Source organism: Physeter macrocephalus, chromosome 5 (genome assembly GCF_002837175.3).
Source record: "Physeter macrocephalus isolate SW-GA chromosome 5, ASM283717v5, whole genome shotgun sequence".
Classification (NCBI taxonomy): domain Eukaryota; kingdom Metazoa; phylum Chordata; class Mammalia; order Artiodactyla; family Physeteridae; genus Physeter; species Physeter macrocephalus.
The window spans coordinates 63,111,439-63,137,045 of NC_041218.1; the positions used below are offsets into that span (position 1 = coordinate 63,111,439).

General features: G+C 38.2%; 2 protein-coding genes across 6 annotated transcripts in view; one reads left to right on the forward strand and one right to left on the reverse strand.

The window, feature by feature from the left end:
* Nucleotides 1-5,794: 5,794 nt before the first annotated feature.
* On the reverse strand, nucleotides 5,795-9,255 carry RPA3 (replication protein A3). 2 transcript variants are annotated; one of them, XM_007124080.4, is made up of 4 exons: nucleotides 8,940-9,255; nucleotides 7,768-7,842; nucleotides 6,959-7,067; nucleotides 5,795-6,382 (listed from the first exon to the last, which is right to left on the reverse strand). In XM_007124080.4, the coding sequence occupies exons 1-4, from the start codon at nucleotides 9,036-9,038 to the stop codon at nucleotides 6,300-6,302; spliced, it is 366 nt and encodes a 121-aa protein (XP_007124142.1). In that variant the 5' UTR covers nucleotides 9,039-9,255; the 3' UTR covers nucleotides 5,795-6,299. The 2 variants fall into 2 exon arrangements, with proteins under 2 accessions (XP_007124142.1, XP_007124143.1); XM_007124081.4 differs by having other exon boundaries at nucleotides 9,012-9,254.
* A 55-nt stretch (nucleotides 9,256-9,310) lies between these two features.
* UMAD1 (UBAP1-MVB12-associated (UMA) domain containing 1) overlaps nucleotides 9,311-25,607 on the forward strand; it is a 260,457-nt gene continuing 244,160 nt past the window's right edge. The window contains exon 1 of one of the 4 annotated variants that reach the window (XM_024130332.3): nucleotides 9,311-9,442. The gene's annotated coding sequence lies outside the window, so the exon portion shown is untranslated. The remainder of the gene's footprint in view (nucleotides 9,443-25,607) is intronic. The other 3 variants (XM_024130320.3, XM_024130326.3, XM_055085018.1) reach the window with 3 other exon arrangements.

Consider the following 25,607-nt stretch of genomic DNA (forward strand, 5'->3'; position numbering starts at 1 on the left):
GCAGCAACTAACACAACAATGTAAAGCAATTATACTCCAATAAAGATGTTAAAAAACAAAACAAAACCCTATGCTCTAGGTCAACTGAGGTCATAAAGAACATAAGAGGCTTACCTCAAACCAATATCACAATTAGAAAGTAACTTGAAACCTATGCTTTATTAGTACTCTAGATTTAGCATCATCTTTTTAGGAATGATAACCTGGGGTACTAGGATTATTAATTTCCTTTCAGCAACTGATCAGAATCAAACTCCATGTGAATTAAGTAAGGGAGGAAACCAAATTGGAATTTCACTAAATAGAACCTACAGAATTTGGTTGTTCTTAATCATGATGGATTTCTTTGAAACCTTAGACCAGTTAAATATTAAATAGTTCTGAGTTGAAACATCTTTCGCAATTATGCTTAACTGCCATAGATTGAAATTTCAGAGGTTAGGGACTTTGTTATATGTATTTCTAGCAATTAGCCCAGGACTTGACACAAAATATTTGTTGAGTGACTTAATGCATATTAAGTTAATACCTTAAAAGACAACCTCAGAATTCTATAAATTTGGTAATACTAGTTTATCACTCAAAGTGATACCCCATGAAGAGATGTTTTCATAGTTGGTTTTAATTTTGTCTTTGTCAGATGAAAATAAAAACAATCATTTGAAAAACATCTGTAAAATTATGACTGAAGGCAACCACTTTGTAGCTCCTCATCCCTCACATTAGATTCTGTGTGATATTCCTTTTAGAATTTAATGTTAGGGAAATGTTTGATTGTCGTGATAAATTTAAGGCTATTAAAATTCTATGGCCTATTATTCCTTCCTTTTCCTAGCTTCCCAGGCACACTTGGAGTTAAATTTAAAGCCTAAGGTTATTTCCTCTTGAGTGTTTTTGTAGTTGTTATCTCCTTTTTCGATATGTTTTTTTCCCTTTTTATTTTTGTAGCCTAGTCCTTTTTAGAAATGTGTGATATATGTTAGTAATGTCAGTGTTTTATCCTCAATCGTCATCTTCCATTCTTTGAGCTTTCAGCATCATTGACTGGTCTTTGAAACTCTCTTTCCTTGCCTTTCACGATACTCTTTCAGTGAATAAATATTTATTGAGTGCTTACTAGGTGTTGGGTAGCACTGTGGTCCTTCTCCTGACTCAGTCACTCTCCTATTACTGTTCCATAAGTGCACAGTTACCCCCCAGGTTCTGTGGTTTTCTTCCTCTGGATGCTGTTCCCTAATTTAGGAACACAATCCCTAACTTGAAACTCTTGGAGCCATATGTACTTCAGAATTCAGAATTCTTTGATTTTAGGAAAGTCAGAGGGTGTATTTACCATATGTTATGAAACACCTTCCCAGAGGGGCAGCACCCTCTACTCAAACATGGTAATATTTCTTCAGTGAAACATATGAGTATTTACTGGAGGTAGAATAAAGACTATAAGTAGCCTCACTACAATTCTTATCAGGTTTTGTTGCCAAATGCATTTTGCCCCAAATTTTGGAAAAATGGGTTTCAAACCATTAGAGATTTCTAATTGGTAGATCTCTTAAAGTCTACTTTAAACATTAGGCAGGTTGTCTCTCAAATCTCTGTCTGGTCCTGCATTTCCAATATCTTCTGGACATCTTTACTCAAGGGCCTATTAACTACTTAAATTTGTATTGAAGTGAAATTATTGCTTCCTCACCTGTTGATCTCATCTTTGGTTCTTACCCTGTGTAAGTCCTAGCATCATCACCGAGTCCTATGGAATCCATTATAATATATTCTCAACTCCTGGCCTCCTATTCTTTGTCGCTTCACCAAATTATGGTTCAGGACTTCATTACCTCTTCTCTCAGCTTTGTGGCTTCTCCAACCAGGATGGATGAACTAATTTATTCATACACTATGTTAGGCATTGGGAAATACAAATAAGAAAGGTTTTTTTTTTTTTGCGGTACGCGGGCCTCTCACTGTTGTGGCCTCTCCCGCTGCGGAGCACAGGCTCCGGACGCGCAGGCTCAGCGGCCACGGCTCACGGGCCCAGCCGCTCCGCGGCATGTGGGATCTTCCCGGACCGGGGCACGAACCCGCGTCCCCTGCATCGGCAGGCGGACTCTCAACCACTGCGCCACCAGAGAAGCCCAAGACAGGTTTTTAAACTACAGTTTCTTCATCTTATAAGGGCCTCTTCTTAGTGGGGAAGACTAATTAGAAGACTGGTTAAATAAATTAGGAAACACTGGGCACAGTGAATATTTTTCAACCATTAAAAAGCATGAGATAGCTCAGTATGTTAATTGCCAAGACTTATTAAACGAAAAATGCATGTTGCAGGGCAGTATATTGAGGTCCTACAAACAGTTTATGTAGAGAAAGTTCTGGAAAGCAGTCCATCAATCCATAGCAGTGTCTTTGGGGAGACAGTAGGAAATTTACTTTCTGATTTTTGTAGTGTTAAAAAACTATATAATCTATATATATTTTTTAATCCAAAAAAACGGCTATGAGCAAGTTAAGTGTGATGAGAGGAATATAACATAAAGCAACTAACTCTGCTTGCCCAAGTTAGGGAAAGCTTAGAGAATGTTTTCCTTTGGGGATAGAGACAGACATTCCTATCAGAGCAGAGAGCAAGTTCAACAGCATCCGGATCTTAAAGGGTCTAGTGTGTTCTGGCAACAGTAGATCAGTGCTGGAGGGTTGCTTCCAGGGGAGAGTAGGATTTGGGACTGAGGTGAGACGTGGTCAGATTGTGGAGGGTCTGAGCTACTAAGTAGAAGTGTGGACTTGACCTAGTCACTGGGGAGCCTCTGGCGGGTGTTGATTTTGTTTTCAATGCATTTTTAAATTTTGGAGTAATTTTAGATTTATAGGAAAGTTGCAAAGATAAGAGTTCCTCCTCTCACCCAGTTTGTCTCTTATGTTACCTTACATTATCCTGGTACATTTGTCAAAACTAAGAAACCAACGTTGGTACGTTAGTTTAGCTCCAGACTTTATTCAGATTTTACCTGTTTTCCATTAATGTCCTTTTTGTGTTCCAGGAGCCAGTCCATGATCCCACATCACATTTAGTTGTCATGTCTCCTTAGTCTTCTGTGCTCTGTGAGATTCTGTCTTTCCTCATTACCTTGACACTTTTGAGGGGTACTGATCAGTTTGTAGAATGTCCTTCAATTTGGGTATGCCTGATATTTTCTCATGAGTAGACTGGCATTATGCATTTATGAAAAAATAGCACAAAGGTGAAGTGCCTTTCTTATCCCATTACATCAGAGGGCATACGATTTATCCACATGTCATCACTGGTGATGTTAACCTTGTTCACTTCATTAAGGTCATATTGGCCAGGTTTCTCCACTGTAAGCTTTCCAGGAAGTTTTCCCCTATTCACACTTCTCTGGTTTTTAAACTTTGTAGTATCGATTGTAGTACAATCGATGTTTAATGCAACTCTATTGGCCGGGTGATCGGAAGAGGCTGGAAGCAGTAAGGCCAGTAATATATTTAGGGCTGTTGGAATAGCTCAAGTGAGAGATGACAATTGTCTGAACTTATAGTGGCAGTGGCAGTGAAAAGGATTAGAAGTATTCAAGCTTTTCTGGCCAACAGAGTGGCTTATGGTAACTTTAAAAGAAACAAGACAAATCAAAATCACTTCACACCCATTAGTATAGCTATAATAAAAAAGTCAGATAATAAGTGTTGAGGATGTGGAGAAATTAGAATCCTCAAACACTGCTGCTGGGAATGTTAAATGGTATAGCCACTCTGGAATACCGTCTGGTAGTTCCTCAAAAGTTAAACTTATTTACCATTTGATACAGCAGTTCCTCTCCTAGGTATATACCCAAGAGAAAGAAAAAAGATGTACACACAAAAACTTATACATGAATGTTCATAGTTCATTATAACTAAATGGTGGAAACCACCCAAATGTAAAGCAACTGATGAATGGATAAACGAAATGTGGTATATCTGTACAGTGGAATATTTTTGGCCATAAAAAGGGATGAAGCACTGATATATGCTATAACACAGATGAACCTTGAAAACATTATGCTAAATAAGTCAGTCACAAATGGCCATATGTGATTCCATTTATATGAAATATCCAGAACAAGTAAATCTATAGACAGAACGTAGATTAGTTGCTTCTTAGGGCGAGGGAGTGGGTAGTGGTGGTGTAGGGACTGGGCCATGACAGGTAAATGGTATAGGGGTTCTTTTTGGGGTGATGAAAATGTTCTAAAACTGATTGTGGTGATGGGTGTACAACTCTGTGTACTAAAAGCCACCGAATTGTACACTTGAAATAGGTAAATTATATATGTGAACTATCTTTAAAAAATTATTACTAAAAAGTCAGGGAACACATGGTGGGGGGCTGCATCTATTCAAACTACACTCATTCAAGCTAAAGCGCTGGTGGGACATGCAAGTGCAGATGTTGAACACCTCAGAGGTGAGGCTGGGGCTAGAGAAATGGCACAATAAATCATTAGTGTAAAGGATTCACTTGGCAGAAAGCAAGGTACCCTAGTCATTTAGTCCAGTTTACTGAACATAGTAGTTCAAGGGAAGGTTTCAAACAGGACACCTTTAACATTTAATAGCACTGAGTTTTCCGAGGTTAACACAATTGAGGACTGACCCCTTCTCTAGCACTGGAGATAACACTGTGTTATTGAGATTAGCTGATGTCCCTCCTACACCTAAATTTCAATTACAATTGTCTTTACTTCCTGTAATAAAATGCTTTACCATGAGTAGCTCTGTTGCTTAAGTAATTTGCAGAATATTTGGGGGTGGAAGTTGAAATTGAAGATGGTACCGATTTAAAATAAATATTTTTGGTATAATTTACAACCTAAATGGATTTAGAATTAGTTTATTTCCTCACTGAACAAAATGGGTCAGGCCATAAAACTTGTGGCCACATAGGTCACCAGTTACCCTGTATTACTGTCCTACACTTGCAACACCCGTGCCTGCCCACTCCCAATGGTACTTGGTGGTATGAAGTACAAGTCAGTAGGAATTTCATATTAAGGATAATGACAGTTGAAAAGAATTAAAAAAAAAATTAAATGATTCCATCAACTGTTTTAATGATCAGGTATCCCTTTTTTGGCCTAGTGAATGTTCAGTTTTAAAATCCTGAGAAAGAGATGCTATGATGGTTACTTTTATATGTCAGTATGACTGGGCTAAGGGATACCCAGATAGCTGGTAAAACATTATTTCTGGATGTATCTGTGAGCGTGTTTTTGGAACAGATTAGCATGTAAATCAGTAGACTGAGTAAAGATGGCCCTTGCCAAAGTAGGTGGGCATCATTCAATCCGCTGAGAGTCCAAATAGAACAAAATGGCAGAGGAAAGGCAAATTTGCTCTCTCTCCTTGAGCTGGAATGTCCATCTTTTCCTGGCTGCAGACACTGGAGCTGCAGGTTCTCGGGCCTTCAGACTCTGGGACTTACACCAGTGTCCTCCCAGTTCTCAGCTCTTCAGACTGAGAGTTACACCATCATCTTCCCTTATTCTCAGGTCTTCGGACTCGCACTGTATTATACCACCGGCTTTCATGGTTCTCCAGCTTGTAGATGGCAGATCCTGGGACTTCTCAGCCTCTATAACCATGTAAGCCAATCTGCATAACAATTTTATATATATATATATATATATATATATATATATATATATATATATATGTATCTCCATATATATCCTATTGGTTCTGATTCTCTCGAGAGCCCTGACTAATGTAGGTACTCACAAATTACATAAGATATTGGATTCTATTTGCTGTTTTAATAAAATCATTTTTTCACAGAGTGTCAAGGAAGTAATTAACATGGTGTAATTCATGAGGTAGCAAGTAAATTCTTAACACAGTTGGCCCAGGGTTTCATTTGGTAAGTCTAAGTCCTGACCTTACAGCTATGAAATTCCAAGTTTGTGCCTGAATAGATGACTAAAAGAATAAGAATGATATGACCAACGATATGTATCATTTAAACTTTTATTAATAAAACAGAAAACTAAACTCAGCCAGCTGCTTTTTTCTTGCATCTAATCTGACCATATGCCAGAGAAATGATTCTTTATGAGGACTTAGGTGAGAACTGTCAATAAACCAGTTCTGTTGAAAATGGCATACTGAAATATCTAATAACGTTAGGTAAATGAAATTTAAAAGAGAACAAATAACAGTATTAAAAATCACAGGAATCTCTCCTTTAAATATCAGGGGCCTCCGTTAATAATCTTCAATGTAACTCATTGGCAATCATAAAAAATTCATCAAGTTCAACCATACTGCACAACCCCCAAAGGAAAAAACTGAGGGAACTCATGGGTAATTTTCACAGCTTCATTGTAAAGTCCAAGATCTGAAAGAAACAGTTCAGCAAACATTTAATCTACAGTGGAAAGCTGTAACATCAATTACTATCTAAAGAGTTATACCTATTTCTCTTTTCTCTCCCTTTTAGAGGTCAACTTGTTTTCACAATCCATTTCCTAAAACTGAGATATATATCATCATATTTATTTAACTATGGCTCCAAAAAATAAAAGACATGGAGTATAGGAGACCACCCATTTTGACATCCATTGTACAGGAACAGTTCTTGCCTGGTTGTGTTTTAGGTGCTGTGCATTATTTGATGCCTTTAATCTATATATTAAAATCAAACAAACAAAACTATTAACATTATTTTTGTTTACCCCATTTAAAAAACTTTTCTTTCCACAAATATTAATTAATCTTTGTTGAGTTTCCTACATACACAAGCACTGTTTAGAAGCAGGCCAAAATGTCCTCCCATTTTCCTTTGGGATCAGAAAATTCTATAGAAATTGAAAATGTAGCAGGACTGAAACTCAAGACCAAGATATATATATAGCAAGTTAAAAATAAAACTGTTTTCCTCCTAATTCCATGAATTACAGAATGTTTTATTTACCAAAAGGATGGTTATCTTCTTTAAACTGGACATAAGATGCACACATAATGGTTGCCTTGGCTGTTACTCTTCCAACTACTTCCACGATTCCAGAGATTTCTTCATCAAGCTAACATAAAGAACAAAATGTCAACTTGGTGTTATCACATTTTCAGTTGATAATTAACTTGGAAAATTTTTCTACAGTTTACTAATCTTTCATTTCATGTAACAAAATAATTTTAAAATTTATCAATGCAAAAATGGAATTATAACTTGTTAAAAAATGGTTGAGTACTTATTACTGTTAGCATGTCACTAGTCCTGTTACCTTTAGCAGTGGCTTCAGGTCCAAAGATACAGTTAAATGTTTAAGTTGAAGACAAAATCACTTAAAGATACTGAGAATGTCCAGCATTTCCACAAGGAGTAATTTGTTTAAAAGGACCCATTGAAAGGAACTTTCTATTAACTACATTTGTACAGTGTGTTCTGCATCCATTAACCGAACAGCATACAGATCTGTCTTCATAAAAGACCAAGAAAATATTTTTAAGTACAATAAACATAAAATGTAAAAACAAATAAGTGACAACTGAAAATAAATGAAAGGGGTGTATTAAAAAAATGACAGAGCCCAAAAAATCACTGGTTAGAAATGTAAAGGGAAATATAATGTAAGAAGAGGACAAATATTTGATTTTAGAAAGAGGGAAGTTTGATAAGCTGGTCCTTTATACAGCCACTCCAAGAATCAGAAACATGAGCAACAAACCAAAACAAGATGAAGAATTAATTATAATATACATAGAATTAATACTTAAACATACAGGCTCCATCAACTCAATAGTTCCATTTTTTCCTTCTCCATCAGAAAGAATAAACATTTTCCCAGTGGGATGAATCTGAAAAATAAAAAGATTAAAAGTTTGACAAAAGATGAGCAGATTGACCCAAATTTACTTAATCGATGCACACAAAGCAATTGTTTTTGAACAGTTTAACTGGTTCACATTATCGTGTGTTATCTTACATAACTGATCAAACGATGCCCAGTTAAATCTGAATTTCAGACAAACATTTTCCATACAAATGTGTCCTGTATTTTTATTTGCTAAATCTGGCAACCCTATGCTAAGAACAATTAAAGAGTCCATATTATCTAAAAGTGAGATCTACTGCCACCCATGATTTAAATGGTACATACCCCACAGAGGATATGTTTCTAAAAATTAGTTATGAGGAAGTAAAGAGAGAACTGGTTGTCAGAAAACCTGGGTTCTAGTCCTGTAAGACAGCGGCAGAGTGCAGTCAGATCTGGTTTGAATGACAGCTTTGCTACTTACTGCGGCCTTGGACCATACACTATTCCTAACCAATTTCCCTATCTGTGAAGTCCGAATACACCTATTTCAAGAAGATATATGACTGAAATAAACTAATAAGCCTTTATACAAAAGCTTTCTCGGTTCCCTGATCCCGACACTTGGGGCCTGCTTCTCACCAGCAGGATGAGGGGCTGCACTCTAATAATGGGGTAAAATAACAGACTGGTAGTGGATCAGTGAAGTACAATGTAAGAATGTTTTATGGAAAAGCGACTTCAACGAGAAAACGAAGTCTGAGAAAAGACGAAACTGCATAAAAGAAGGAAACAAAACTGGACTAGTTGTCAAATCTGGGTAACTAAAAAATCAGGAAGTAGATGGAGTTATGTCTATAATTTCCTTTAAGTAAACACAAACGAGGGTGGGACGCTAGAATTTAGAAAGGAGCGCGTTCGAAAACGTCGCGATTCCGCGTCCTAAAAGAAGCGCCAAAATAGGGCTGCAATGGTTAAAAACTGCAAAAAGTTCCCTTGTGAGAAATAAAGCAATGGGGAGCGCACTGATGCTATAAGGCTGTCCCTCCTCCTTCACCCTCCGTTACACACCCTGAGGCCGCCACCCTGACTGTCACGGAGCCCCTCCCCCAAGGAGCCCAGGGTGGTGAGTGTGCGCACCTTCTCCAGCCTCCCTACGAAGCAAACAGGCTGGTCTATGAACTGAGCTAGCATGCTGGCGTTGATGCGCACCTTGGGCGACTCCATCACGTCCACCATGATTGCAACGCAAGGCCGGCAGCCGGCAGGAAACTAACGGACAACTGAGACTGTGCGCCTCACGGACGTATACGGGGAGGATTCCTCCGAAACCAATCGGCGGAGACCAGCATTCTCGCTCCACCAATCAAACGCACGGAAATCTCGATTGCAATCGCGCAGTCCCCCGAAAGCGAAGAAAAAGGCAAGGACCCGTCCGGAAGTGAGGATCGGCTGCTTAGTGACGCGCGGCGTCCCGGAAGTTACCTGGGTCTTCCGCCAAGCGTACGTGGAGGCGGGGCTTGGATGGGGCGGGGCTGAGGCTCCCTGCTGAGGTCCCGGTCCTCCCCGCCGCGACTTAACCCCGGAAGCAGGGTGGCGGGCTCCTGTGCTGGTGCGGCGGGGGACTCCGGCGCGAGCCTCAGGTACCTCTTCTCGCGGGAGTCGCCGCAGCCTTACTGTTGCGGAAGAGAGAGGCGGGAGTGGGTACCTGTTCTCCCGTGGTACTCTCGGTGCTGCGCCACCAGCTGTTCGCATTTCCCCGCCTCCCCTCTTCCCACTTCTGCTTGGGAAGCGCGGGGTTCTTGCTGAATGAAATCTAGGGAGCGGGTCTCTTTTTGACGCCCGCTCTTCTGGAAACGAGAAGTGGGGTCGCCAGTGATTTTCTTTGCCTTTGTGAAGCTCCTGCGGCTCGGTGGCAGAGGGTCGCTGATTTACCGCCCCAGCTGCGTCACTTTCCTTCGTCAGTTTCCCCACCTGTGAGAGGAGGGGCCTGACCCCTTTACCTCTATAACCACCCTTTCTAGCCCCGACATTCTGTCCACACTGTGGAGGTGCGGGTTTTCTCACCTCACTGTTAGCAACGAATTGAAACATTTGGGAGTGGGTGTGGGAAGGACCACTGGGCTAGGAGAGGAGACGAATTTAAATGGTTGTTAGATTCTGAGCAGGTGCGTTTCTTCCTGAGACGTGATTTCCCTATCCGCAGAATGGGGAGGTTAGCTAACTCAGTGGCAAGGTCTCAGTTGACTAAGTTTTGTCCATATGATTTACGGACTCTTCTTAACTCCCCAGGAATCTTTTTCCCTATTGCTTTCCACACCTCAGGACTCTGGAGGGGAGAGGAGGAGGTGTGGAGGATAACGCGTTTGAAGGAGATTTGAGGGGATTCTTGAATCTCTTGCTGGCTCATGTGGCTGTTGATTTTGGGGGCTTTATCTTCCGGGATTTGATACCTGCCTTGCCAGTGATATTCCCGAATGAGTGCTCATAAAAAAAACCTGCCAACGGTGCTCCGGAAATTGGGGAAAAAAAATCGGGGGGGGATATTATTTTTCGGAAACCGAGTCCATCAATTTGCCTAAAGCCAATTCAGGTACGAATCTAGAGTCTCCAGTTTAGTCCCGCAGTTGCCTTAAGCTAAGAAGTTCCTGTTTGAGACGTCACGCGGCAATTTAAGATGGAAATCTGATGTGCCGTAATTAAATGATAGTTTGCATCTCTCCGTGTTTATTTAGCACTTAGCATCTATGTAAATATATTTGCCTTTTAATGTTGCTGTCACTGAAACAGATATGAAGGATTTCGTTAGCAGATGCAGGGTGCATGTCAGTTGGTGCATAAAAAAGTGGTTGTCGGTGCAAGTGAGCAGAGCCTCTTTTATATTCCGTGCAGAGCCTTAACATCTTCTCCATTTCAGGATTTGGAAACCAAGTTGATCGCATTATATAGGGTAGAGTACACATGAATATCTTTAATAGCAACTGTTTTTTAAAGAGCAGCCCTTAAAGCACCAGATGCTAATAGCGCTGTTTTATAACAGTTAAAAAACCACTTTTGCCTACCAAGAGCATCTTTTTTCTAAACAGGGAGATGAGCAAGAAGATAATTTAAAATAGCCTCTTGGATATTTTTTCAGTCACGTGAAATTTATTACGTGATATCTAATGCACAGAGAAGAGTATATATAGCTGATATGTGTAGTTTCCAGAGAAATGAAATGAGCCCATGTGGGCCTCTCATTTAGAGTAAGAAATGGAACTTCACCATTAGGGGTGGGCATCCTCAGTTAAGTCCTCCTCTCTACCAGCCAGAAAGAAACACTCTCTTGAAATTTGTGTTAAGCACCCTAAGCTTTTCTGTATAGTTTTATCACGCGTGTAGCCGTTCGTAAATGGCGTGGTACCGATTTATCCTCCTGTCAGGAGTGTAGGAGAATTCCAGTTGATCCACATCACCTCATAGACCAGGGTAGGTGGTAGAACATCAGCCATGTAGTCCCCATTCCAAGCAGCAAAGAAGTGGGCAGACAAAAGGGTCTACCTTCATGGGACTCAGCTCCCTTTAAAGAGCCCTCCCGGAAGTCCTTCACAACTTGGAGTTCTACTTATTAGGTTAAGAACTTTCCCTTCTATTCCTAGTTTAATAAAAGTTTTAACTGAGTGTTTATGGAGTTTGATCAGATGCATTTTTTTGCCTTGAGATGATTGAAATGAATATATTTTTTCAGTGGTGAATAACACTCACATTCCTGGAAGAAACACAACTTGGTTATGATATCTTTTATTCCGTATTCCTGGATTTGATTTGCTATTGTTTTGTTTAGGATTTTTGCATTCATGTTCATGAGTGAGACTGGCCTGTAGTTTTTCTTGCTTGTATATAGTCTTTGTCAGATTTTGGTATTATTAGCATTAGAGTAGTCTCATGAAATCAGTTGCGGAGTGTTCTCTCTATTCTCTAGATTTTGTGTAAACTTGGAGATACCTGTTCGTTGACTGTTAGGTAGAACTCACGTGTAAAACGTTCTGGGTTTGGTATAGTAACCTGTACCTTCTGCTTTAGGCATATCCCACAAGTTTTTCGTAAGTAGATGTTCATCATCATTAAGTTTTAAATATTTTCTAGTTTACAACCTATTTCTTATTTGATTCAAGGGTTGTTTTTGTTTCCAAATATATAGGTTTTATTTATTAAAGTTGTTTTGCTGTTAATTTCTAATGTAATTACATTATCATCAAATGGTATGGTCTGTCTGATACTAACTCTGTGAAAGTATGCGACTTACTTTAAGACATCAATGTTTTGCAAATGTTTCATGTATTCTTCGGAAAAAATTTGTGTTTTTCAGTATTGGATCAAACTTGTTAATTGCTGTATTCAGCAATTTCTATTTTCTTACCTTTTGTCTGATTAATGTCTCAATTATAGAGATAATTGCAAATGGTAGCATTGGCAGTTTCTCCTTGAACTTCTGATGACTTGTGCTATATTGTTTTGAAGATTTGGTTTTCACTACATACAAGATGAAGATTATGAAGGAAAATGGTGCGATGAAGTAGTGACTATCTCAAATCATGCTTTTTGCCTTAAAGTTAATTTTGTTGCTACTACTGTAGACACATCGGCTTTCTTTTTGTTAGAATTTGTTTGCTGTCTCTTTTTCCTTCCAGTACTTCACCTAAGGGAGGCAAGACTCATGAGCTTGGATGTTCATTTCCTCATCTCTTTGGTGGCTTATCAGAGAGCTGACCTGGCAGGTCTCAGCTCAAAGGAGGAGCAGACTGATACCAGCCTGTGGGCTCCAGCAGCTCCTTCCCAGCAAGGCGCTTCTTTAAGCAGTAAGCTTCCATTATGACAGAATTGCCCAAATATGTGGAGGCTGGATTCTTTTTATTTTCTTTAGTGGAAGTATAATTAATTTACAATATTGTGTTAGTTACAGGTGCATAAAGTGACTCAGTTTTATATTCCTTTCAGAATCTTTTCCATTATAGGTTATTACAAGATATTGAATATCGTTCCTTGTGCTATACAGTAAATCTTTGTGGCTTATCTATTTTATGTGTAGTAGTTTCTATCTGTTAATCCTGTACTTTCTTTTTTTTTTTTTTTTTTTGCGGACTCTCAACCACTGCGCCACCAGGGAAGCCCCCGTACTTCTAATTTATCCCTCCCTGCTTCCCTCTCCCCTTTGGTAACCATAAGTTTGTTTTCTATGTCTGAGTCTGTTTCTGTTTTGTATATAGATTTAATTTTTTTATTTTTTAGATTCCACATATAAGTGATGTCATATAGTATTTGTCTCTCTCTGTCTGACTTACTTAGTATAATATTCTTTAGGTCCATCCATGTTGCTGGAAATAGCAGCATTTCATTCTTTTTTATGGCTGAGTAGTCGTCCACTCTGTGTGTGTGTGTGTGTGTGTATACATATACTACCTCTTTTTTTCTTTTTTTAAAAATTTACTTACTTTTTGGCCGTGTTGGGTCTTCGTTGCTGCTCGCGGGCTTCTCCTTAGTTGCGGTGAGCAGGGGCTGCTCTTCGTTGCAGTGCACCGGATTCTCATTGTGGTGGCTTTTCTTGTTGCGGAGCACGGGCTCTAGGCGTGCGGGTTTCAGTAGTTGTAGCACGTGGGCTCAGTAGTTGTAGCACGTGGGCTCAGTAGTTGTGGCTCGCGGGCTCTAGAGCCCAGGCTCAGTAGTTGTGGAGCACGGGCTTAGTTGCTCCACGGCATGTGGGATCTTCCAGGACCAGGGCTCAAACCCGTGTCCCCTGCATTGGCAGGCGGATTCTTAACCACTGTGCCACCAGGGAAACCCCATACCACCTCTTTTTAAGCCAGTCATCTGTTGATGGGCATTTGGGTTGTTTCTATGTCTTCGCTATTGTAAATAGTGCTGCTATGAACATTGGGGTGCATGTATCTTTTCTAATTAGAGTTTTCATCTTTTCTGGATATATGCTCAGGAGTGGGATTGCTGGATCATATGGTAGTCTAATTTAGTATTTTAAGGAATCTCTGTACTGTTTTTCATAGTGGCTGCACCAATTTACATTCCCACCAACAGTGTAGGAGGGCTCCCTTTTCTCCACACCCTCCACAGCATTTATTATTTGTAGACTTTTTGATGATGGCCATTCCGACAGGTGTGAGGTGATACCTCATTGTGGTTTTGAATTGTATTTCCCTAATTAGCTATGTTGAGCATCTTTTCACGTGCCTGTTTACCATCTGTATGTCTTCTTCAGAAAAATGTCTATTTAGGTCTTCTGCCCATTTATTGATTGGGGTGTTTGTTTTTTCAGTGTTGAGTTATATGAGCTGTTTGTATATTTTGGATATTAACCCCTTGTCAGTCACATCATTTGCAAATATTTTCTCCCATTCCATAGGTTATGTTTTTGTTTTGTTTATGGTTTCCTTTGCTATGCCAAAGCTTTTAAGTTTGATTAGGTCCCATTTGTTTATTTTTGCTTTTATTTCTTTTGCCTTGGGAGACTGATCTACAAAAGTACTGTTGCATTTTATATGAGAGAATGTTTTGCCTGTGTTCTCTTCTAGGAGTTTTATGGTGCCATGTCTTATATTAAAGTCTTTAAACTATTTTGAGTTTATTTTTGTATATGGTGTGAGGGAGTGTTCTGATTTCATTGACTTACTTGTAGCTGTTCAGCTTTCCCAACACCACGTTTTGAAGAGAATTTCTTTTCTTCATTGTATATTCTTGCCTCCTTTGTTGAAGATTAATTGCCTGTAGGTGTGTGGGTTTATTTCTGGGCTCTCTATTCTCTTCCATTGATCTCTATGTCTGTTTTTGTGCTAGTACCACACGGTTTTGATTACCATAGCTTTGCAGTATAATGTGAAGTCTGGAATGGTTATGTGGAAGCTGGATTCTTTTTTTCTGGGAACACTAGTGTTTGGTGGATCATGAGTGCTTTGCCACTTCCGAGCTTGTTATGTTATCGCCAGTACACCTTATTTGATAGTTATACTGTGTGACCCTTGTGGTATTTGTGTCTGTGTTGGCCTGATAACTTTCAACTTTTCTGGGTCCTTATGTTTTAGGTGTTTCTCTTGTAAATGGTGCATATCGCTAGAGGTTTAGTTTTTCTATCTTTTGTCCATTTACATCGATTGTGGCTACTGATATTTTTGGTTTCATTTTAACAGTCATTTTGTGATTCCTGTGTGTTCTGCTTTTTTTTGTTGTTGTTGTTTATTTTTTTCTCCTCTCTTGCCTTCTTTTGAATTGACTTTTTGTTTTTATTTCCGTAATTCCACTTTATTCCTCTGTATTAGTTTGAATGTTTCATATTCTTTAATAAAATATTTTGTTGTCACGCTTTAACAAACACATTAAAGTCTAAAGTTACTTTACTCTGTGTCAAGACAAGAACCTACAACTCCACTGACCTTTTTCCAATTGTATGCTGTTGTCTAGAGTTTTAGTTCTATCTTGATTCCTTTTAACTCCCCAAATCAGGCATTATTATTATCTTATGCAGTTAATATTTGCTTGGAATTATTCATATATGTATCATTTTCTTCACTTACTATTTATTTTTACATCTCAACTTTTTTTCTGTTGTTGTTTCCTCCCCCCTTTTTTTTTTTGAGGTACCTTCTTCAGAAGTTCTTTCAGTGAGAATTGTTGGCAGTAAGTTCCATCAGTTTGTGTTTTTCTGAATATGGTTATTTCATCCTTGTTTTCAAAAGATAGGTTTATTATCTATCTACATAGAATTCTAAATGGACAATTAATTTCTCTCAAGACTACTCTGATATTATTTTACTTTTATAATATTTGCTTTTCTTTTAAATTCTGATTTTGTTCTTTCATGTCTCTGCTTGATCTTCAGTTTGTTTTTGGTATTCTGCAGTTATACTGTATAATGTATCCTGATGAGGAGTTCTTTTATTTAGTTTCCTGGTGAATATGTTGTGCTTTGTGAATCCGATAATCTTGTCTTTATCAGCACTTGGACATTTTCAACCATTATCTCTTTGAATATTGCTTCTCTCCTATTCTGTAACTCCTTTTGGAACTCCGATTAGAAGTAGGAAGGACCTCATGTGCTCTTGATCTCTGTTTTAGAATTCAATGGTTTTGATTCTTTGTTCTGAATTCTGGATAATTTTTTCTAATTTTCCAGTTTACTAATTCTTTATGCAGTTGTAAGTCATTTGATTTAATTTCAATACTAGTTTTTGTTTCTAGAAGTTCTGTTTGGTTCTTTTTACACATCTTAGTAGTTTTTATTGATACTCCTTTGTCATAGTTTTAGGTCTCCCTTTATTTCTCCATATATTACAGAATATAAAGTAAGTCTGTTTATGATCTAGTTTTGATATCCACAGTCTTGATGGGTCTTATTCTGTAGAGTTTTTTGATTCTGTTGATTCTTGCTTACTGTGGCTTATTTCTTTATTTGTACAGTATTTTTTGATTATGAATTCATGTTTCTTGGAACGTTTTTGTTGATTTTTTGGAGATTTAGTTTGAGGGTATTTTACTCCAGAGAAGATCTTTGTTTCCTTCTTCCAAAGATGTTTAGCCACAGACTTTGTCCTTGTTCCCTGTGGGACATGGATAATTAAAACCCAGGCTTTTAGCCATTAGAAATCAAAAGTGGCCACAGGGAAAATGTTAACTCTAGTATTTGCATATACCGTTGTGGATTTATAGATTCTTTTCTGGCTTCTATAGATTTTCTTTATTCTTTTATTGGGTTAGCCATACATTAAAAATACATATTTATATTTAAGACATTACCACAAGTACTCTTTTAGAGAGCCAATGTGGGGATTCTGTTAGTTGTTGAGGATAACGAGGTCTTGGTGAAGGTATAGTAGGGCACTGGGGAGTGGCGAGAATTAAGGATGAAGCTAAGTAGAGACCAGAATTTGGAATGTCTTCCTTATATGCCATGCCAAGGAGTTGAGCTTAATAGTGATGCTGGAGGAGAGCACTGGAAAGGGAGTGATAAGTTTGACATTTTAGGTTGAGTATTCTGGGTTCATGATGATGAATGTCTTGGAATATCCTAATCAAGTTGCTTTTGGTACAAGTAACATGACCTTTTTAAACAAGCTTAAACTTTTTTTTTTGATTGATTGTGGTAAAATGTACATAAAAATTGCCATCTTAACCATTTTTAATTGGATGGCTCAGTGGCATTAGGTACATTCACATTGTTGTACAACCATTGCTGTCATCCATCTCCCAAACTTTGTCATTATCCCATACTGAAACTCTCTGCCCATTATACAGTCTATGAATTTGACTACTCTAGGTACCTCATATACGTAGAATCATACAATATTTGTCCTTTTCTGTCTGGCTTATTTCACTTATCATAATGTCTTCAAGGTTCTTCTATGTTGTAGCATGTATCAGAGTTTCATTCCTTTTAATGCTGAATAATAGTCCATTGTATGTAGTAAATATTTTGTTTATCCACTCTTTATTTTGAGTACATTTGGGTTGTCTCCACCTTCTAGCCAGTTTACTTTTAGGTCAAAAGGAAACTGATTAGAATTATTTTGGGTTAGCTTGACTAGCCTAAGGTTTATTAGCCTTATAAGGAACTGAAGCTAGGAAGAGGAAAACTTTCAGAATCCAGACTGTCTTCTGTCTCTTTTGAGACAGAAGCAATTGTTGCTTCACTGTTTACATAGACCTGCATGGTTACCCCAAACTTTGTGAACGGCTCTTGGGAGAATCTTATTTGCCAGCTCTAGTCACTTGACCATACATCTTCCAAACAACTACGGTGTAGAAGGGGACTTGGGGAGGATTGGGTACAAACATGTTGGGAACATAGCAGGGTCCATTATGTTGGAAGACACCCAAGGGGGTTGCAGTAATCAAATTGGAGATGTTGGTGAGCTGAACCCAAGTAGGGGCATTAGGAATAGAGAGACACCAAAAGTTTCATGAGATATCATGGGGTTGCAGGACTTAGTGGGTGGGGGAGAGTGGATGAAATGGGGAGGGTGAAGTTAAGGTAACACGGTTCTGTCTCTAGCAGCTGTTTGGACCATCATGCTTTTTTCTGAGATGGAGAGTAGAGTAGGACACGTGTGCTGGGAAGATGACAGCCTTGGACACTGAAGCAGTACAGCACAGGGTGAAGGATATAGACCTAGATTAAATCTTGATACTTAGGTGACTTTGGGAAGAATTATTCATCCTTTCAGAGCTTCAATTTCTGTATAAACGTGGGAGATAATAAAGCTTCATGGGGTTATTTTAAGCATTAAATAAGATTTGCATGTGTAAATCCCTGAGCACAGTGCCTGGTTACACTAAGTACTTAAATAATAAATTGTAACTTATAACTGTTAGTAGCGTGAGCAAATTGTCCTAAAGTATCTGCTGGACATCTCAGTGATGATGAACGATAAGTTCGTAAAGCTGGAAGAAAACCCCAGCGTGCTTCCCCAGCAGGAAGGAAGCGTGTGGGCTTGTCTGAGAGTGAGAATCCTGAAGCATCTGGGTGACGGTATGTTTTGCCCAGCTCTGCTTAGCAGCCTGGATGGAAGAGACTGTGTCCTCTTACAACCGTTTGAGTGTTACCAAGATGTTGTCTATACTGTTCAACAGTTTCTTGTGGAAAATTATCGTCAGGGAGATATTTTTCCTCTTGATCTTTTGGTCTATATTTTCCATTCCTTGTATTTATTCATTGAAGCAGAGACTGGGGGAGCGGGCTACTTTTGTCTTCCTCACTGAACTTTCTATTGCAGGCAGCTTCTTGTTTCTGTGTCTAGTCCTGGAAGACAGGTGGTTGCACACGTTCCTTGGCTTGTTCAGTTCACAGTGGCTAACAGAAACTCATCATGTGTGGGTCTGCCAGGCCGAGATTGAGTCTTCCGTGGCTCGGACCGTTGAGGTCTGTGAATGAATTAGAGAATTAGGAGCAGTTTGTAATTCTTCGAACATGAAAGTAGATCTCTTTCCTGTGTTCTGCTCATGGAGCTTTTTCTGTCTGGGACCCTGTTTTACAAAGTCTTCCTTGGGCAGTTATAAACCATTGCCCTCCTTATTTTTCCCTATTGCTTGCCAAGGCCAAAAACTATCATCTGTGAATGGAGGTAGAAGATCTCCCAGGAGAAGGGGAGGGTCAAGGGAGGGAATCCAATTTTGCCAGACTTTAGAAAGAATTCCCATGCAGTGGGATGTCTAGCAGCCTATTTTTTTCCTGGTAGGTACAGCTGTGTTTTAGAATTAAGTTCAGGCAATGGGGATGGATGAAATACTTTCTCCATCTTCGTGGTTCACTCTCCTGTTGTAATAGTTTGCTTGTCTATTCGCTTATTCATTCATTCATCCTTGGATAGGATTTCAGAAGATGTAGCATGTGGCAGAGAGCACAGTAATGAACTCTTGGTCAGTTGTACTTCTTGGTCAATCCCCACTGATTGTGGAGTTCATGGACAGTTGACTCAGACTTTGGCATATGGTTGATAGTTATTGCCAGTTTTTTTCTTGTGTTTCTTTATGTGCATTTTGATGAAAAATTGGGAGGAGGTGAAACAGTCAGCTTTCTTATTTACTCAGGAGTCTGAAGCAAGTCTTCAGACAGGTAACAATATTTGACTAGACTGTTAGCAACTTGTTAGCCGCTTGCTTGGCCTGTGCTGGTTTTACACAGGACTCGGCACCGTGCTTTGTGCCCACTGGCCTTGTGAGAGGTGGTAGAGAGGCAGGCCAAGAGGCAGCAAATAGATTAGATAGTTCCTTGAATTTGGAGAAACTGCCTTGTTTGGTGTTGCTCTCTAGGGCCTAGAACTGTGCCTGGCTAGTATTTGGCCCTCAAAACATGTTGGTTGAATGAATTAAAAAGTGAGCAAATGAACAAACGACTGAATTTTAGAAGTTTGTTTTTATTTAGGAAGGAAATACTTTTGATGATGCAGTTAGATTGTACTGGAAGTCGAATGATGTAGATTTTTAATGGGCAATTGAGGAGTGAGTTTTTTTGGAAGATGTATGTAATAGTTCCTGTTGTGTGTTAGATGTATTGAAGTGAGCAAATATAGATATTTAAAGACCCACACTGAATAATGCTTTATTTTATTTTTAAAAATTCATTCTCTGTTTCTCTGTGCTATAGAGAGTTGTAAAGAGGGGTAATCTCACAATTGGTCTACTTTGTTCTTCCTTACAACTTTATTAAATAAATCACCTATTTAATAAATCACCTAAGGTATTTGTTTCATGTGAAGAGATGCTTTTTTTATTTTATTTTTTATTTATTTATTTTTTAAAACATCTTTATTGGAGTATAATTGCTTCACAATGGTGTGTTAGTTTCTGCTTTACAATAGAAATGCTTTTGTTAGAGTTGCCTGGGGTCTTTTTCAGGGTGTATTTTCATTTTAGATTTACAACATTGAACACAGTGGTTAGAAACTAGTACTTTATTGGTGGGTATCAGTGTTATTTAAGCCAAAATCAAATTTTTGTGTGTGACAGTTACGTAGAATTATACTTGTAACTTTTCTAAAACATAAAAATATATAATTGTGTCATTAATTTAGAGGAGTCGGGATAACACTAAAGCCTCTAAATTACATTCTTCATCAGTGAATGAGACCAAAGTGGTATAAATTATAAGCACGGTTTGTTATAAGCTCTCAAAGGCAGCAACTTTATCTTCTGAACTTCTGTCTCTTCACACTATTTAACATCCTTCTTTAGAAAAAAAAAGAATGGTTTTTGCATATCCTGAATTAAAAAGAGGGAAGTTTTTGTTTGTTTTAATAAAACCTCGTGAAATTAAGATGGCTTCTGACTAGAATGCATCACATACTAGGTGATCGCACCCATCTACAGAGGAGTAGTTTACAACAAAGAATTATCTGGTCTAAAATGCTAAGAGTGAAGAGGTTGAGCAACTCTGGTCTAATGTAATAGGTGATTTCCTCTCCCCTAAATTAGTAGAATCAGTGGAGACTTCTTTATGCTATCCTATTTTTCATTTTATGAGTAAGAGACAGTAGTAGAAAAAAGCAGTCTTTATTATTGCCAGGCTGCCATTCTTGATTCTGAAAATAATAGGGTAGTTAATTAAAAGGAAAACAAAACCCCCAAATCCAACAACAGCAGCAAAACTTCCCTGATGATTCTGATAGAGGCTTTGGGGGGTGATAATTTACAGAGCAATGGAGGAGAGTAAAATTGTCTGAGATCTCTTTTACCTTAGTGAGAATGTCAATTTTCAATGATGGAAAAGGGATCTGAGAAGAAAGAAGGTTCTGTTCTAAAATTTTCTTGGGCCAACTTGTGACTTTTCAGAATAACTTTATCATGTGCTTGAAAAGCAGTTCTGCTAGAGAAAATTAGTAATTCCAGATCATGTAATGCTTCCATGATAGCAGGATTTTATTATTATGGTGACAACGAAGATTGCAAACGGTTCCTGGTGGTAGGTATCTTGCATGGGAATGAGGAGTAGCTGGCTGTTGAGATTATCAAATGCAACCCGTTGTTGCTCTCCATGGCAAATAAAGCCAAGTGTTAAAAGTCATCAAGTTGCGGCGATAAACTACAACCCCCTCCCCCCATTGCCCTCAGTACTCTTTTAACCTAGGATTTCCTGTATTATATTTAAGGATTTCATGTTTGAATCCTACGTGTCCCATTTCTGAAAAGCTTTTCCTGCCTTTAATATAAAGTAAAATAAGAAAAGGATTTAAACTGTAAGAATAAAAAAGAAAAAAGCAAAAAACTATAAATTCAAGGAAAAAACTCCCAGCTTCGCCCCTGTTGAAATCTATACTGTGAAGTTCTTCAGAGCTCCTCTGCACTCTTCTAGAACCATCCCTTGCCTATTCTTTATAATCATCAATTTGTAGCTTGAGGTCTTCCAACTTTTTAAGTATTTTAGATGTTCTGTTTTGGCTGAAAATAATACATGTTTAATGTCTCAGTTTGCTAAAAGCAACTATATAGTATATAGGGAAGTGAGTTTTATTAAATCATGTACCTTCAATTTTTAATGCCTGTTATATATGTTCATGATACCACTTTCCAGTTAGGTGACAAGTGAAAAGGTTAGGAGTGATAAATTAAAAGACAGACTCTCTTAAAAATGAGATTGCCACCATTGCTTTGTATTCATCTGGGTTTGTTGTAAAAGCTGCCCTAGTGTTCTGAGGGCATCTCTGAGCTACTCCAGATCAGTGGAAATGAAATGGAAATATGAGTTCAAGGAGAAAATAGAACAATGTCAAATTTCCTGCTGTTAGAAAAGAAAGAACTTGTTTATATATTTTAAAATGGCTGATGGTGGATATTAAAATGCTGTGGTGTTTATATTACATGAGATAAATTTAAAAGAATGATAGTTGTTTTATTTCAACATATAAATGTAATATGCTAGAAACTACATTCTCTGTAATTTTCAATGTAAAGGTTTACATGTCAACTTAAAATGTACAAGAGAGCGCATGATTTTACAAAATTCTTTTAGCGAGTGTGTGAGCACCAAAGTAGGATTAGTGTCTTTGAAACTTTTTTGTCTCCAACCTAAACATGAAACGTGACATTTCATGTCAGGACCTAGTACATGCACCCACAAGCAAAAGTTCATAAACATTACTGACCACATGTGACACTCTCTGATAAACTTTTTGCTTCTCCTTTTCTTTTTTTCCTTCCTCTTTTTTTCCCCCCTATTTCATTCTATTCAAAGATGTGGTCATGATTCACTAAATTGAGTTTATTTCCAGTAAAGGGTTGAGACCTACAGTTTGGAAAACAGCTGTAGATCCAAGATTCAGTTCGTTTTTATTTTCTTTCCTGAGTGGGTTTTGTATTTTGGCGGGGGGGTAGGATTCTGAGCAAAAATCAGAGAGACGGAAATAAAATTTCTATTAATGCTTTAGTTCATTGGCCTTCAAACTGTTCTGGGAGCTCATCTGCGACATCAGTTGAAATGTCTTTCCTGGCTCCCCTCTTGCTTATCCTCTTGGATGCCTGTACCTCTCACCCATGACACCAATATCACAAACTTTCAAAGATAAAAAACCCAGATGAATGGAAAAACGGGGAGAATATTTGGGTAATCCTAATTGGTAGTCTGAAGGTAATGGATACACTTTAAAAGAGGACAAAATCATCTCCCTCATACAAATAAAAATCTGTCAGAGACTTATTAACTCATCAGTTAAGGAAGAAATTAGTAGTATATTACAACTGGTTCAAAAGAAAACTCAAAATATCACCACACAATATAGTCAAATAAGGGAATGTTGAATTTATTAATTATTGCAAAACTGGTCACTGTCCCTAGGGTAGCATTATTGCATCCTGTGGATAGGGATTATTTGTATGACTATCAATTTTCTGCAAGTTATTAACTGTCTCTACAGAGTTGTAACATAACCGAGTCAGATAAACAAAGGTAGAGATAACCAGGACAGACGTGCTAGAGTAATAGCCACTAAATTCCAAAGTCTTTTACTGTTTTTCCTTATTCTGATTAGATTTAGGCTATTAAACTAGGTCTAAAACTTTGACACCTGAAGGCCAAATCCAGTTTGAAGAGGATTTATTCAGTCTGCAGAGTATTAAAAATTTTTTTGAATTTGTTGCTATCATCTAAAAACTAGGTTTTTACATAATAGTTGGATTTCTAGTTTGTCTTGAAAAATCAGACTTGGTGACACTGGGCCCACATCCCTTCATGGAACAGTGGTTAGAGCTGCCAAAGGTACTTAAAAAAATTTTTTTAAAAAATCTTTATTTTTGTAGAGTTACCATCTGATCCAGCAATCTCAGTCCTGGGCATATATTCAGAAAAGGTGAAAACTCTAATTACAAAAGATACATGTACCCCAATGTTCATAGCAGCACAACTTATAATAGCCAAGACATGGAAGCAACCTAAGTGAATGGATAAAGAAGATGTGGCACAATGGAGTATTACTCAACCATAAAAAAGAATAAAATAATGCCATTTGCAGCAACATGGATGGACTTGGAGATTATCATACTAAAAGAAGTAAGTCAGAAAGAGAAAGCCAAATATCATATAATATTACTTATTTGTGAAATCTAAAAAAATGATACAAATGAACTTATTTACCAAACAGAAACAGACTCACAGACACAGAAAACAGTCATGGTTACCAAAGGGGAAGGGGGTGGGGGAGGGATAAATTAGGAGTTTGGGATTAACAGATACACACTACTATATGTAAAATAGATTGCAATAAGGACCTACTGTATATAGCACAGGGAACTATATTCAATAATGGAAAAGATTCTGAAAATAATATATATATAAACTGAATCACTTTGCTATACACCTGAAAGTAACACAGCACACAGTAACATAATAATACAGTTTTCTTGATTGTAAATCAAGTATACGTCATTAAAAATTTTTTAAATATTTTTTATTGTAAAACAATATATGTTGTATGACTTAGAAAAAAGCAAATACTACCAAAGAACTGTAAATTAAATATAAACTGGTCATGCTTCCTGGTAACAACAACTATTAGGTTTGGTGTATATTTCTCCATATTTTTTTCCTAAGAATGTACAAAACTTACCGGCACATACAAAATAGAAATTACCTTTATAATTAGAAAGCCTGCTAGTTTCATTTTGAAAAAGCAAATAAGTTAGAAAAAGTACTAGAAAGGATGAAATAGTATAAAACACATACTTCAGCTAAAATGTTCTCTCTCCAAGAGGCCTGGGTGACAGTGAGAGCAGGAGTTCTGAGTCCAAGGCCCATGGTCCCACACACAGGCATCAAAGGGAGGGATCTTCAGACAGAGGCAACCTTACACCTTCAATTTACATTCTCCAGAGGTTCCTAGATGCATTGGGACCATCTTGGGTGGTGGCCAGGAGTCAGTGGGAAGATGCCCTAACCTCAACCTGGTCCTAATTTTTTTAGTGATTTTTTTTTTTTTTTTTTTTTTTTTACTTTGGCCATAACAGCAAATGCAAATCTGATTCCAGGCTTTCCCAGCTCAAAACCTTTCAAAGCTCTTTCACTGGTTCCTCATAAGCCTTGTTTTGGTGAAGGGCTCCTCCTCGTGGCTCCCTGGGCATCTCCCCCCTCCCTAGAGGTGCCATCTGTAGACCAAGCCTGCACTTTCCTTCACTCCTGTCTCAGACTGGGCTGGTTTCACTCTTAGTTATATGCCTGGCATTTCAATTTACCCCCCTGGATTATACTGAAGAGGTCAGTTGTTTCTGTAGTTTTTTTTTTTTTTTTTTTTAACATCTTTATTGGAGTATTATTGCTTTACAATGGTGTGTTAGTTTCTGCTTTACAACAAAGTGAATCAGTTATACATATACATATGTTCCCATATCTCTTCCCTCTTGCATCTTCCTCTCTCCCACCCTCCCTATCCCACCCTTCTAGGTGGTGACAAACCACCTAGCTGATCTCCCTGTGCCATGCGGCTGCTTCCCACTAGCTATCCACACTACGTTTGGTAGTGTATATATGTCCATGCCACTCTCTCACTTCGTCACAGCTTACCCTTCCCCCTCCCCATATCCTCAAGTCCATGCTCTAGCAGGTCTGTGTCTTTATTCCCGTCCTATCCCTAGTCTCTTCATGACATATTTTTTTTCTTAGATTCCATATATATGTGTTAGCATACAGTATTTGTTTTTCTCCTTCTGACTTACTTCACTCTGTATGACAGACTCCAGGTCTATCCACTGCACTACAAATAACTCGGTTTCATTTCTTTTTATGGCTGAGTAATATTCCATTGTATATATGTGCCACATCTTCTTTATCCATTCATCTGTTGATGG

Excerpts from the sequence above, each read along its gene's own strand:
- RPA3 (XM_007124080.4), bottom strand. The coding sequence starts at position 9,038 with ATGGTGGACGTGATGGAGTCGCCCAAGGTGCGCATCAACGCCAGCATG. Across the intron at positions 7,843-8,939 it reads TCGTAGGGAGGCTGGAGAAG|ATTCATCCCACTGGGAAAAT; the intron begins GTGCGCACACTC and ends TTTATTTTTCAG. Across the intron at positions 7,068-7,767 it reads CTATTGAGTTGATGGAGCCT|CTTGATGAAGAAATCTCTGG; the intron begins GTATGTTTAAGT and ends TCTTTATGTTAG.